Genomic DNA, 15,876 nt, shown 5'->3' on the forward strand with positions numbered 1-15,876 from the left:
GCTCAACTTCTCTGAGCCCACATTTATCTTCCATAAAATAGAATAATCCCACTATCACCCTCAAAGATGGGGAGGATTAGGGGAGATAAAGTAAGTAATATGCTTAGCTCATAGTTCAGGATCTGGCACATGAAATGAATATTTTCTGTCTTGAAATCCTTTCTGGCTTGTAATCCCTCTATATATCTTGAATTAGCAAGTTTCAATAGGTACTTGCCATGTAAGCTATTGTATTATTTTCTTAAAAAAGGTGAAGCAACTGCCCCACCCTCTTCTTTTTAATTCACTCTACCCACTATCTTCTACCATCCCAAGTGGCTCATTTATCACTTTTTTTCTCTAAAGAGAATTATGTATGTACATTTATGCAAAGTGCTGCCATGTACACAGTTGTGTCTCCAACTGACTCCAATGCCTAACAGTGATGTTTAAAGTTCCTCCTCACTCTCCTTGGTGTCAATGGAGATCAGCAGGCATAAAATCATTGAAAGCCAGATCCATGCTTAAAATGTTGATAGCTGGATGTTTTCCCTCAAAGCTACGTCTGGTATGATTCATTAAACTCAAAATCTTTGCCAAGATTTTGGCATAGTATCACTAGCTAGGGATATGAACATGAGGTAATTTAACAAGGTAAGTAAAAAACAGTAAATATAATTTCAGTATAACATAAGCAGTGATATAATTTTTTTTTTAATGCTGTAGGAGTTCAGGGTGAGATTAGGAGTGCAGCTGAGGAAGAAGGCAAACAGGAAACAGGGAGAGGACTTCCTAAAGGAGGAACCATCTGAGCTAGGCAAAGGAAGGGCCTGTCAGGTATCAGGGCCTTAGAGACCAAGTGCAGTCTGGTGGGCATGTCTCCGGACATAGTGAGATGACAAGAAATGAAATCTACCACTCAGGGAGTGGTGGAGATAAGCAACATCTAAGCCACAGAGTACGCTGTATGGTATGCTGAGAATTTGGACTTTATCCTACAGGTAATACAGTTAGTGGAGAATGTGAGCCAGCCTAGTGGCATGGTCTGACTTCCCTTCATTCTGCATTGTGTGCACTAGTAGGAATCCTAAAAGTCATAGAGTAAGAAGATGAAATGGATATCCTCACAGGCATAAAACCATAGACCAACACAAGATAACCTGAATTTAGAACATGGATCTCTTACGCCGCCACCAAGTACTTGTTCTGATTTTCCTGCTTTATCCCTCAAATTAGGACCAAACAAATCTTCAGGGAAAGCTACAAAACTAAACTCTTTTGAAATCTAACTCTGCTCCTAAGCAATGTGCAAACATAATACACGTCAAGGGTTCCGCCCTCTTTCTCCTCCTTTGGACCTTAAAAGAATAGATGTTTGCTTTTTTTTTTTTTTTTCTTTTTCCATATCTAAAAGATTCTACATCAGTTTTGTCTTGGTTAAGTTTTTTTGTTAGTTCCTCCTCTGAACTGAACTCAAATTTACTTCACACATTTCCAGTTTGGTAAATTAATCACTGAGGTACCCATATGCAAAGATTTAGCAAGAAGCCAGGTACAGTGGTGCACACCTGTAATCCCAGCGGCTCAGGAGGCTGAGGCAGGAGGATCACGAGTTCAAAATCAGTCTCAGCAACTTAGCTAGGCACTTAGCAACTTAGTGAGACCCTGTCTCCAAATAAAATAGGGGTGGGAATGTGACTCAGTGAGTTGAGCGCCCTTAGGTGCAATCCTCAGTACCAAAAAAAATAAAAATAAAAAATCAGATTTAGACAAGAATCCTTTATTAACAACTTTTGGATTATAGAATATTAGAAAATGGGAGCTGTTTTCTCTTTTTCTGAAGTGCCTTGAACAAGTCAGCATTCCATCAAAGGAATATAACAGTTTAATGTTCTGTCAAAGAACAGAATGCTTATTTACCTGAAGAAATGCACTGATAAAAGTAACTTGCGTCTGTCTTGACTGATACAAAACTTACTGGAAGATTAACCTGGACAATTAAGCTCTTAAACTCTAAACAAAATTACTGACAAGGGGATGGCTCAATGGTAGAGCATGTGCTTAGCATGATCGGTTCCATTCCTAGCCAAAAAAAAAAAAAAAAAACTTTAAAAAAAAATCACTGAAAAGAAAATAGTACCCAAATTCATAACAAAAACTTTTCCAAATTGTTAATTCTATACCTATTAAATAAATATTTAAAAAGTAATAAAACCACAACCTTTGAATGCAAAATTCATTTTACTTGAAAGCAACTAACCTTTTCCCAGGTTTTCTGGTATCTGTCTTGGTGCGAGCCCTTTTCATGCATTAGCTCATTTAATCCTCAGAACTACCTTAGGAATTAGACTCTACTATAAGCCTTATTTTACAAAAGAGAAAATCCAAGGATAAGAATTAAATGACTCAAAACCATACAAGAGGTGCCTGAGTCTCCATAGCTATTACCAATCATACTATTAAAAGTAGTTTGAGGTTCATACTGGAAGACATTAATTAATGTCAAGTTTTCCGGTATTTAGAAAGTTTAAGTTTCTCATCACTGTAGGTTTAGAATAATATGACCCTAGGCTTCTGAACAGAATAGGACAGTCTTTGGGTCTGGACTATTACTTGCTGCCTCTCTTGACTTTAGGACTTATGAGGTAGCCAAGATTTGTATAAGCATCCTTAGTTACACAGGTCCAGATCCTTCATGGATCTCAGTTCACAGTTACACAATTCCATTTCCTATAACTGCCCATATCTTGCTTTGGTTCTTAATGACAATATGTTTTAAATTCTTATAGCATCCTACAAATGGAATAAACTGACACGGAGTCCACAGGCTAATGCATACTGATCTGTTTGCTGGCATAAACCTTTCCCTAAGGATTTAGAGATATCACTTATTGAGCATCACTTCTGGGTCAGAAAATTTTGCTATATTATCTCATTTTAATCTTTGTATTCTCCAAACTATGTACTATCACCCCTATTGCCCTGATCAAAATTAAGATATTAAGGCCTAGAGAAAGAAAGTAAATAACATAACTATGATCTTAGTGAACACCAGGAATTAAGCCAGTATTGGGATTTAAGCCTCATTCTATCTTATTGCAACATGCATGTTCCTTCTACTCTACATGAGGACAATGAGTCAAATACTTTGCACAGATATAATGTAGTAGTTAATGGTATGATAGGAAAATATGAATTAAATCTGAAAAATACTTCATATGATAACACAATTCTGTGTCTGTCACATTAAGCACACAACATATCATTTCTAGGGTAAAAAAAGGAAAGAAGGGTTTAAAAAGAACAAAGGATGGAAAGAGAAAACCTGCAAAGGATTACTTCTCCATTTTATAGAAGGTTAAGAAAAGGTTAAGCAAAGTTAAATAAATTGCCTAAGATCCCACTGCAAACTAGACTCAGGAGCCAGAGGTAAAACCTAGGGATGTGTGTGTGTGTGTGTGTGTGTGTGGGTTTTTTTTTTTTTTTTGTGTGTGTGTGTGTGTGTTTCACCCAGTACTGGAGACTGAACCCAGGGCCTTACACATGCTAGGCAAGTGTTCTAACACTGAGCTCCACCCTCAGCCTAAGTGCTTTTGACATAAAAGCAATGCTCTTTTCCTTCTTCCTGACAACTGACTGTATTTCTTTGGATGCTCCCAGATGGAAAAATGTAGGGAATCACAACACTGTATCAAAAAGGGAAGAATTTATGTCCTGTCTCCCCAATTCCAGTTATTGCACTGAGCTTAGGAATGCAGTCTTCAGACCCAGAATTTCTAGTTCATGAGCCAGCACTACCATGGATTAACTCTGTGACCTTGGACACAGGGCAGAAAGAAGTAACTTTGCTCTAGGTAAACTCTCTTGAGATTATAATGCTAAATATTTTAGGCTTCTTGTTTTTTTTTTTTTTCCAGTTTCTACTAAAGAAATAAAAACAATTAAATTACTCCAGACTAAAATTAATCAGAGCTCTACATTATTTGGATAAATTCCTTCAACTTTCCCTTTCACTGTGGCAGTGATGACTCGGCATTTATTGTCATTTCCCTTAAGAAAGCAGTACTCACTACGGATGAGCATTATATTCCAGTTTTTGCCATATTAGTAACAACCTAAAATATTTATTTAGTCTTTCCTTTGTGTCAGGCACTGGACTAAGTGCTTTTTGTGGATTACTTCATTTAGCAACCATATAGGAGAAACCACCTATAAGAAATGTACAATCTTCACTGTTTGGTGGATGGGGAAACTGAGGCTCAGATGGAGGCCTACTTAGCCATCCAAAGTAGAGGATCAGTCTGCAGGATGGAGTCCAGTAAGCTTCTCTTCACCTTGCCCTAAACTGCTGATGGGTCAGTTCCAAGGGAATGCTTTTGTTATGGATGCTCCAATAGTCATTTGTTTAAAAAATCTTAATTTTAATGCAGAAGATAATTTTGTACTATGAATGCAGTTGCAGTGACACAGAATTACAAAGGAAAGACTGTAACACAAATGACTGGGAGATTTTAAATCCCAGACATAATCAAAGACAATATTAAATAGTTTTCTAAACAACAGCATACAAATAAGGTCCAAAAAAATGATAAAAGTAATCTCGGATGCATCTTTCTTTTTCCACGAAATTATTTTGAAACACAATTTTTAAATATTTGAGGGTTAGAGATGCAGCTAAGTGGCAGAGTAATTTCTTAGCAAGTGTGAGACCTAGGGTTCAATCCCCAACACTGCAAAAAAATAAAAATTTAAAAAAAAAATTAAAATTGGCCCTCAGCCAACCAAGGACCACTTTATTTGAAAGATACCAAGGGTATTGGCAGTAACTCTTATTTCCATCAAGAAAAATGGCATTTTTACAGTTCACAACAGTCAGATGAATCTGGGATGAAGTTTCCATTTGAAGGCTCAGGAGACTGAAGTGGGAGGGGCTGCTGGTGCAGGTCAGGCTCAATGACTTGTTAGAGTGATGCTCTTCCACAACCACTTATGCTTCTGGGCAACACTGAAGTGTTAAGGATCTGAAGCAACCTGTCACTCAACTGGAAGCCTAAGCTTTGCTTGCTTTCAGATTTCCCTGGTATATGAACAAAACCCATGATCACCTCTAAACACAAATTAAAAAAAAAAAAAAGTAATTTAAGCCTTACAGGTTATCTTACTCAGTTTTCCACCACTGTGACAAAAATCCTGAGACAATCATTTTATAAGAAACTAAGGGTTATTTTGGCACGTGGTTTCAGAGGTTGCAGTCTGGGGTCACTTGGCCCCATCAGTTTGGGCCTGCAGTGGCACAGTACATCATGGCAAGAGTGTGATAGAGAACCCTTTTTCACCTCATAGAAGCCAGGAAGCCAAAAGAAAACAGGAGAGGCCAGGGTCCCAGTATCTCCGTTTGAAAGCCCACACCTAGTGATCCAACTTCTTTCCACTAACCTCCACTTCCTCAAGGTTTCACCACCTCCCAAAGACACCACAGGTTGGGGACCAAGCCCCCTCAATATGTGGGTCTTCAGGGGATGGTTCAGATCCCCAAAGTAGCACAAGTTGAATAGGGATGCCCTGAACTGCGGTGATTAAGAGGAATCTAGGCTTTGGAATTCAACAGACCAGGCTTCAAACCCAAGATCTGCTCCTTGTTTGTTCTTTTTCTTTTAATCTTGGGCAAATTTTCCTAATATCCCTGAACTTTAGTTCCCCTATTTGTTTAAGAAAAAGAGGGGGGGGGGGGAAAGGAGGCATCATGTCATTATAGAATGTACTTTATCACATTTTTGCTAGAATCAAATGAGATAAAGCTGCACAGTTTGTAGTATAGATCCTCATTCATGGTATATAATCAATGGATACTCACTTGATAACTAGTCTTATTATTTTCTTATTCAATAAGCTGCTCTCTTACTTCTAACTTGTTTTGAGGCCCAGTTTTTGTAATTGTTCCCTTTCACAGAAAGGGGAGAAAGATAAAGGAAATAAATTTGGGGGCAACATTTTTTAATCTACTAAGATTGTTTAGGAGAGTTAAAGAAGATAGATGATGTATTAGTCTCTAAGGATTATTTTAATTCATCTGTGCATATAAGCCTTACAGCCAAAGCCAGGAATTACTAACAGTGAATTGACTTCTTATAGCATATGAGTGCTACTAAAATGTTCTGTGATTTGCTATTCTGGCAGAGGAGGAAATGGTTATCTATCAAGTGCCAGTTGCTGTGATATTAGTGTATCTCATCTAATCACCACCAGCACTGTCACTAGGTATTTCTGTGCCCATTTTAAAGATTAGGAAAATGAAGGTCAGTAAGAAAAGCTTACTGAGGTCACATAGAGCTTGTAAGTGGCAGAACCTGTACTATTATTCATTTGTAACTCTAATACTTTCTCTTCACCCACATCATCTTTAGTTTCACTTAGTAATAAATGAATTGCATGTTCACTGAAAATGAAAGCTGTAAATGGTGAAAAAAGTAGCCTGTCTAATCAACTGAACTCATCTGTATAGATAATATACTAGTACAGTTGTCTGTGGGGGAAAAAAAATGGATCAGCAGCTAATGACGTGAATCAAGCATACATTTGTTCCATAACATTCCATGCATATTTACTGAGCATCTAGGATGAGTTACTCCACTAAGCAATAGCAATTGTGAAATTTTTGTTTTCCAAATTCTAATACAGGCAGCTGTTGTGACTATCTGTATTGCATTTGGTTTTGGTTTAATGTTCTTGCAGCCAGATCTCTGAATAAGCCGAGCTGATACACACTGCACCAGCCCAATCTCTTGGGTGGCAATCTTTGTGACAAATACCTACAGTTGGCAGGAGCAACAAGTCCTTATCTTGGTTTCCTCATCTGTGAAATGGGATTCTAAAAAATAATAATACCTACCTCCCAGGAGAGAAGTTCAGTGAATTAATTAACCTTGGAAGTGTTTTCTACCAAGTGCCATTCTGGCATGCTCTACTGTCAGGATGGTTTAATTTGACAAAACAATGGTTGAAACTATTTAAAATAACTACCTATTCAAATGTCAAACACTTCATCTGTATAACAGTAAATTCATTCCTTCAAGCTGAATCAATTACATGTGACATTTGTACAGAAGTGTAAACAACAAATGGTCAAATCAGCTTTGGATTTCAAAAGTCTACCTGTTTAAAATTGTAAGAAGTAAATAAATATAAAATTGCAAAGGTCTTACAACAGGTTCTCATTGTGAGCATTAGATTTAAAAAAAACTTGCTATTATGTCTACAGTGAAATATAAATGTACATGAAATAAAAACAACCAAGTTTAATAAAAGATGTAAAAGAAAGAAAGACCCAACATTCAAATAGAAAAGAGTTCCACTGTTTTCTAAATATTGCTAAGGCACAGAGTACTACAGCTTTGGTGCATTCATTATAAACAAAGTGTACTGAAGTTTGAAAAACACTTTTCCTGAGCATGACTTAAAAATCTTAAAATTAAAAAAAAGACATAATTTGTTACAAAAACAAGGGAATAATTATATATATATATATATATATATATATATATATATATATATATATATAATTATATATATATATCCTATTTTGTAGTTCTGTCCTATTCTCATAGAATTAATTTCATCCAAATATTTAAAACACTATGCCAATTACCTCTTTAATTATTCCCTAACCCCTTTATCATCCCTGCCAATTACCTCTTTGATTGTTCCCTAACCCCTTTATCATCCCTGTATTTCAGTTCCCAATTTGGAACACCTGGAAGCAGAAAGTAGCATCCATTCCCCTGTATGGTGATAATTTATCTTTCCAACAAATAAATAGCAGAATGACTTACGTGTTAGGGTCATTCTTCTGTCTAAGAGAATACACCAAAGATCTCTGGGTAGGGCCCAGCAAATATAGAAGCTTTCTAAAACCACCAGAGACCCAGGCCAAAGCAATCACTGATGTCTTAGGTGGTTATCATTGAAAATGGAAAGACCTAATGTGTTTACTATTTTGGAAGTGTTAAAATGTGGATCTACAATGAAGCATAAATAATGGCTCTACCTGTGACGACTGAGGTTTGTTTTGTAATCCTCGGGTTTTCTAGAATGTGTTATAAACTATTTTATATGGAAACATCTCTATGCTCCCTTCCCCCTGCTCTTCCACCTAATGTTCTGCCCTGAATATAAATTTTAACAGGCAGTACATCCACAGGGACAACACATCCCAGGAGCCCGGCAAGCCCTTTATAACAAAGCACACTCTCTCTGTCGCTCTAAGGCAGTCTAGAGAAAGGAACCCCCAGGACACAGCAGTGCGCTAGCTTAGCACAGTGGAGTCCCAAGAGGTTTCTTCACAATAGTCAACCACTATTCTGTGGTGATTATTAGAGGCAACAATAGTCATGACCCCTGGAACATACACCTTTAGAGGAAAGAAGCTGGTAAGGAGATGCAATTCAGCCGTGGAGTTTAGGGAAGACCCAGAAATGGCAAGGTCATTTGCTTCAGGGATTTTATGTCAAGGTGAAAAAGAGACAGAAGTTCTAAGCACCCACAGGGCTTTTGTTCCCAGGATGAACTTCAGCCCCTGGAAGAAAACACAATAATGTGTATACAAGACAAATGCAACACATCCCTTGGGTTTGCACAGGGAAACAATTATGCAGTGGAATTGCCTTTTCTGCAAAGGTGACTGAGGCACTAAAGCATGCATTGGATGGATGGGTTTGCTGTCATCTTTTCACACCCTTTTGTGTGGTCACCCTACAAAGCAAAGACATTCTTTGCAAGACAGCTGGGGGGCTTTTGATCTGCTGCCTGTGTACTGGGAATACAGAAAGGGCAACCCAATTGCCCCCTCCCATTATGGCCATGCTCTAATCTGCCCTCAAGGGCCCTAAGGTCAAGGCTAACAGCTACAGATGAACACTCAAGTGCTGAATTCCTGCATTCAGATAACGTGTTTTTCTTTTGTTGTTGTTGTTTGTTTGTTTGCTTAATTGAGGGGAGGATTGCTTCAAGCTGAACTTTGTTTTAACCAGTATTTCACTAGACTTCACTAGGCTCAAAGCAGAGCATCACCATCACAGTCACAACCCTATTTTCAGAAGAATCTGTGATCTCTTGGCTGGAGGAAGGTCCAGCTGGTCTCTTTGAATATTCGCATGTCAACAAAAAGAAAAGGACAGCTATGGCTTCTGATTCTAAGAAAAAGCTGCTGGGGATACTGGACTTGCTCTCAGCTAAGGAAAGGACGTGGGCAAGAGAAGTTCCAGGATGGTACTGGACTCTAGCAAAAGCCAAAGCAACTGGGGACTTGGCAAAAAGAATCATTCACAAGAACCCTCTCCCAAGGTCCCCAGCTGCAGTGTCTCATCTTCACAATCCTCTCAGGATTAACTTCTGGATAGAATTCAGAGATACTAAGACTCGGTGATTTGCCCAAGGTCACAAACCTGAAGGCAAAGCCAAATGCAGAGCCATTTCCTCTAATTTTCCCAACTAAAGTTTTTCTATTACGTCATCAGAGTCCTCCTTGGTTTGTTCTCTCCATTCCAACTCCATGCACACAGATACTAGAGACTTCAGGGGCAGAAAAGACAGGCAAAGACAGGAAAGCATTACCTTGTTAATTTATCTCCTTGGGCTATCTGATTTTGCCTCAGGATTCTTCCTCACTCATAGAACTTAAAAGACTAGAAGAGAGAAACCAAAGGTCTTCTTCAACCATGGATGTTGCTAAAATAGGAAAGTATAAATGCTGCTCTTGTTACAGAGAAATATCAAGTAGTAGGTGAAATGGCTAAAAGTAGAACAGTCTAAATTTAAATCTCCTTAATTTCTTCCTATGGGATGGTTTATAATCCTAAAACAATGGCTATCATTTATTTTATATTGAAGCAATGGCTACATAAACCTCAGAATTAAAGGAAGCTTAAATGACATCTGGTTCAAATTTTTATTTTACTAGTATCTTAGAAATAGAGAATTTTAGAACTGGAAGGCACTTAGAAATCACCTAGCCCTACTTTCTCATTTTTTTTCAATTGGGTGAACAGATTTGGAGAGGTTCAAATGATTTGTCAAAGTCATACAACTCACTATTCAGGTTAATAAAAGAACAGTCTTCTAATACCCAAGCCAATATGGCAGCCTAGAAAAAAACAGTAAAATGTAGCAAAGGACAAAGAGAGCTACATAAAGAACAGCTTTCCTTTAGATGACACACATTGTGATTTTAAAAAAAGAACCATGAGGCCTAATTATAAGAAAATCACCTCTACCCCTTCTTTTTTTTCTGGACAGATAGAAATAGATAGGGATAGGATAATGATAATTCTCTCAAATTCCCAGCCCTGTAAATAGTTTTTAGTGTGCCCATAATTAAGTGAAAAGGCAAAAACATCTTGCTGCATCTATAAATCAGTAAGGCTACAGTCAATGGTTTCCATGAAACAAAGTCTATACAAAACAGCTTTGAAAGCAGCATATATTATAAAAGTATCTTGGTGTTCTCTCAATTTGTTTTATAAATTGTTCTGACTACACAGGTGACTAAGACCAAAAACAGAGTTCCTGCAGCTGCTCATGATTCATGTACTAGAAAAGAAAGATAAAAGATCCCTGCTCAGAGATTTATATCCAAATGTCTTACCCTAATTTACTTTAAGGTAATGGAGAAAAGGGGGTTGGGGGGCGGGAAGAGTCCCAAACTTGGATAATGAGAAAAAAAAAATGTCACTGCATGTTGCCTGGTAAGGACAACAAAGACACCCTGCAGAAATGAATGCATGGCCTCACTCAGCAGATCAAGTGCAAGACCAGGGGTAGGAAGCGGACTAAGTTCTTTAGTCTAAAATAAAATAAACCGTCCAAATCACACAAGGAAAATTCAGAAAGCAAGAGTATTGACAATAAGAAACTGAATCAGAGACAGTATTTCCATTTCTGTTTCTATGTTGTATTTTGATTCTCTCATTCATATTTACTTTTAAAGAAAAACCTAAGAACTTCACATGACTCATGTCCATATATCACCTTCATTTTCACACATTCCTAGTTTGTCATGTGTTAATTACAGTCCACAGTTAGATAACAGCCTACAATGGGAGGCCCTGAATTGAAGGATCCTTACTTAGGCAAACTTGGGTCTCTGCTTTGTTGGTTAAACATCATCTACTTGCAATGACCAGTTTTTCCTCTGGTCTATAAAAGTTAGCAGGCAGGCAATTCTCTTCTCAGAAAATTTCAGACTGGAACTACAGTCAGTCACGGTGCTGGGATAGAGACATCTATGCAATCTCCTTCAGTCTGTACAGCCACCATCTGAGAAGAATCTTTATAACTATTCTATAATCAGATAGACTACAAAATGGAAATCTCAAGAAGCTTAACCATTTCATTTGCCTAAGGTCATCTGTTTCTAGCGGTAAAACAGGAATTGGAATCTAAGTCCTCAGAGGCTGAAACCTACAAAGCTCCCACAACATTGTAGGTGCTCCCAGACAGTGGGATTCCCACCCCATGCAAGAAACCTCCAAAACTCATAGATATCTGGGCAGGGAATTTTTTTTTAATGTTATTAAAGGTGTGGTACAAGTTGTATCACCTATCATTAAAGAACAAATCTGACTTTCAATTTGCTATCTTCAAATCAGCAGTTAAATAAAATTTAGCAATTTTAATTGGTTTGGCACAAAACTTCAGATTTCCATATGGTTATTTTCCCTGTTTTATGTTAAATGTAATAGACTTAGCACTTGAGTTTTAAACTCTTGGCAGAATATGTCAATTAAAAACTACATAAATTAGGATTATTCAAAGCACACATTCCAAGTTGAGTGATCATAAGGACAAGATGTAAAAATGCTCTTTTCACAAATTTTTTTTTCTATAAAGTAAACTTGCATTGTTACTCGCATGGCAAACTTCATATAGAAAAAAAAAAAAGGGAAAAAATAAAGAAAAGGATATTTTTTTTCCTAGTGAAAGCTAACATTATATTTGCCTCTCCCCTGAGAGCTTTAGTGTATCTAAAATGGCTTTTTCTACACCATTTGCAAGACAATTTTTTCCTATCTCAGTATTACTGAAACTGACAGCAGTCATGACAACTCTCAAAACCTGTAAAGAAACTAAAATGCAAGTGTAACATCAATAAACGTGGCACTGAGCACCTTAAACTGACAGCACTTTTAACCAGATTTTCACTGGTGTTGTGAAATATGGCTTCCCAATTGTTATTTAATATATCAGACTATAATGTTTAAGAAAATGGTTATATATTGAAAGAGATGCTCTTTCTTAGCCAGAGCCACAATTTCCTTTGGGAACTGTAAAATCACACAGCATGGATTAAAAAAAAAAAAAACACAAAAAACAAGCAAACAAAAATCTGAAAAATGAAAAAACACTACATTTCTTCAGACTTATAATTAAATTTATTGTCACTATTACACATTATTATTGCCTGTATAATTATTTTCCAAATATGAAGCATATCACAGGTGCTAAGTAAATGAAACAATCATTCATCAAACCCCAAGTGGTTGTTGATGGAATTTTCACACTTATTTAGCTTGACTGAAAGGCCAAATGCCTGGTGTCCCCATGATTTTTGGAGAACTGTATAATTCAAATTAACATATGTAAAAAAATATTATTAAATTATCTTTTCATTTGTGGTTAATGAGAGAGTGTAGAACCAGTTGGCCTATACTGGAACTCTGCCATGTTTATAAGTGACTATTTAAACAACTGTATACTAATAGATACAAAGATAACATTAGATTAATGTTAGTGTCCAAATTCCTTATGTTATTCTTCATCTATGCAGAGCTACACAGAAAACTTCTAACTTTTGGGTTAGAAAATTTGACATGAAGCTGGATCTAATCCCCTCCTTTAATGCCATGGATTATTTTATTGATTCTGTGCTATCTCCAGGGACCCCTTTTTCAGTGACAGAAATGTAGAATTGTTTAAAGTATCCTTAAAGGAAACCTTGAAGGTCATTAGATCCTAAGCAATGAATGCCTTCATTCAACAAGAGCACTGCCCTCTTTTGCCTGCAAGCCCTTTAACATCAGCAAGTCCCCCCAAAGGGCCTGCACTTTAACTTGGTCTGAACAGGTCACATTTCTAAAATACTTAGCTGTCTCAAATGTCTCTGGTCGGCAGCACTGAGTCACTGAGGCCACAGCCACAGTGTTCAGGCTAGACTGACCTCTTTCTAGTTTTCAATGGAATTATTCCATGTAATCCTATTGACACAGCCATTTAATCAAAGCGAGAAAAGAGATTACAGAGCTCACATTTGTTTTGCAAAGCAAGGGTGCAAGGATCATTCATCCTTCGAACTCTCAAAGTGACTTGATAGTGCATCGCCTGTCTTTGGAGTGTTGGACATTAACCTGATCTGTCTCCTGTTTTCTTGTTTAAATAGGAAGGTTTGGCTCTTCCTGAACTAGAAGCTAGCTGCTTCTCCACCCAGATCTCACCATCACCATTCATGCCAGCAGATGCTACTATAAAAAGCAATAAAAACAATAGGTTCCCCACCCTTGTTTATTATTCTACAAAGCAGAAAACACCCATATATCAAGAGATTACAATAAAACTTTTCTTGTTGCAAGAATCCTTAATATTTGTATTTCAACAGCACACTATGGTGATTCCAGGTGTGGTGTCCAGTGCAAAGCCTAAAAACAACCCGCTTGCAAAAGAGGAGATAGGCACTCCACTTCTCTTCCTCATTTTAGAGACTCTGGGAGAGTGTTCTGGTCACTACTTCTTTTTCACCAGGCAATGTCTCTCAGTCCTGCCCTTTTCCACACAGGTGGAAGGGGCTTTATTCTTGCTACTTCCGACCTTATGCATATCTCTCCAAGACTAGGCATCTACTTAAAACATGATGTTAAGCGGGTTGTTTAATCAAGCATTTTCAACACACTGTTGCCTTCATTCTAAAAATACCGATTTGCATAAATCCTCAATTTCCCTTTTCCCCCACCACTTCCATCCCTCCACACATTTCAGAAATGCAATCTCCTACAGAACCTCTGGGGGGTGAAAGGGCAGACTTACCCAACCCTCCGCAAATACCAGAACAATTCTGAAAGGAAGAAGTAAGAAAAGGTAGGAACCGTCAGTGGTTCAAAGAACTGTGGATGGGGATACAGTGGCGTCCCTTTCTAGACGTCCAGGCAGATATTCGTTTCAAGGCGGCGGGGAGGACTCTAATTGTACCTCCGGGCAGTGCTTTTACCCACAGTGTTTCATGTACAAAGCACAATTTAGCAACACTGGGTATTATCTCAATAACTATCATTAGATGTGCCCATTTAAAAAAAGAAGAACTTTTTCTCTTTTGTAATGGAAGAAGGTGCATGCACTGTGGAGGCGTTACTTCATCTCTAGCTCTCTGGAGGGCCCACCCAGAGCTGCAAACTAGGCAAACGCCACATGAAGCCAAGTTTCCGCACGCGGCCGGGCAGGTTCCCCGCCCCGGGGAGCGCGGCCACTTTGGTGCTCAGTGTTGGGTTCATTCCCGCCGCTGCACCCGCGTCCGCGGCTCGACCCGCGCCCACCTAGGACTGCACAAATAAATCTGGGTTCCAGCGAGCAAGGATGGCACGTGGAGAGCTGTTTCATAATCTCCCGGAATCCACGGGAAAACAGCTCCCGTGCAAAGACATGCTTTCCCGTGATAACTGAAACTCCCAGGCCAAAGAACCGACCCTTCCATCAGATGCAGTTTCCGACTGACAGCTCCAAACTTAACTGCTGAGGCTCCAAACTTGACACCGACTCCCTCTCATCACTCCCACTCCTCTCCGATCCTCCAGGCTGGGTGGCTCTGGCTTGCACACCACACCAGCCTCCCCCGCACCCTCTAGGCTCTCCCGGCAGGCGCAACCCTGCATATACCGGTTACCGGTCCCAAGCAGTGCCGGCCTCCTCGGGGCTTTGGGGCACGATTTTCTTGGAAAGCCAGTGAGCTCCCGGGCATGCCCTACTCACTTGTGTCTTCTTCATAAGGAAAGGCAGCGCTGCGATCCAGCCCAGGCAGCGATGTGGCGACTCCGTTTAGCTGTTCTGGGGCTCCAGCATATTGCACGAGCAGCGGCGGCAGATAGTCCGAGCATTGGGCAGCCCGAGCGCAGCGCCCTCTCTACAGCCCGTGCTTCCCGCAGCGCTCCCGGTCCCAGCGCGAGGCGGCGAGTGAAGCCCGGGCCACCGCGCCGCTAGCGCTTTTATATAGATCCCTCCCGCCTGCTCTGGACACGCCTCCTTCCCTTCCGGAGCCCCGGGGAGGAGAGACGCGGGCAAGGGCAAGGCGGAGACCCGGGAGGGCGGCCAGAGTGCGGTGAATGCCCCAGAAGTTGGGCGGGTTAGGCCAAGCGCGTACCCAGCCTGGGGGCCTAGGCGCGCACGAGCGAGCGGCCACGAGGGTGTGGGGGCGCTTTGGGAGAAGCTTAGCAACCTGCGGCCGCCGCGATCGGCAGCGTGCAGGGCGCTGCGAGTCCCAGCTTGGCCTCCGGGCTTCGCCGGGACTCACCTGGCACCGCCTGAGGACAGACGAAATTCCTCGCGGTTGGAGAGAGCTGGGAGCTTGGTCTTTTACTCGGAGGCAGAACGGGAGAGGACGCTGAAGGCAGTGCGCGAGAGGAGTTCGCTTCGCCACACCTCGCCTTAGGGAAATTAAAAAAAAAAAAAAAAAAAGTTTAATTAGGATCCGTAGTTATGCCAATGTCTTACCCCTTCGATTTTTAAAAAAAACAATTACTTTAGTGAGTGAATATTTAATATTAAAGGAATTATAGACGCAGGGTTAAGTATTGCTAAGAGAGATGCTATTTTCAGAATGATTTACTGCAGTATCTTTAGAAACCAAAATTGAAAGAAAAACGA

The 15,876-nt window shown here is 39.6% G+C and overlaps 1 protein-coding gene across 2 annotated transcripts in view; it reads right to left on the bottom strand.

Moving 5' to 3' along the window:
- The window catches only part of Kitlg (KIT ligand), an 82,621-nt gene extending 67,440 nt beyond the window's left edge, over positions 1-15,181 (bottom strand). For both annotated transcript variants that reach the window (XM_076854920.1, XM_076854919.1), the window contains exon 1: positions 14,986-15,181. In XM_076854920.1, coding sequence (XP_076711035.1) covers positions 14,986-15,000 — 15 coding nt within the window. In that variant the 5' untranslated portion in view covers positions 15,001-15,181. The remainder of the gene's footprint in view (positions 1-14,985) is intronic.
- Between the last annotated feature and the right edge of the window lie 695 nt (positions 15,182-15,876).

This window comes from Callospermophilus lateralis, chromosome 4 (assembly GCF_048772815.1).
Source record: "Callospermophilus lateralis isolate mCalLat2 chromosome 4, mCalLat2.hap1, whole genome shotgun sequence".
NCBI lineage: Eukaryota > Metazoa > Chordata > Mammalia > Rodentia > Sciuridae > Callospermophilus > Callospermophilus lateralis.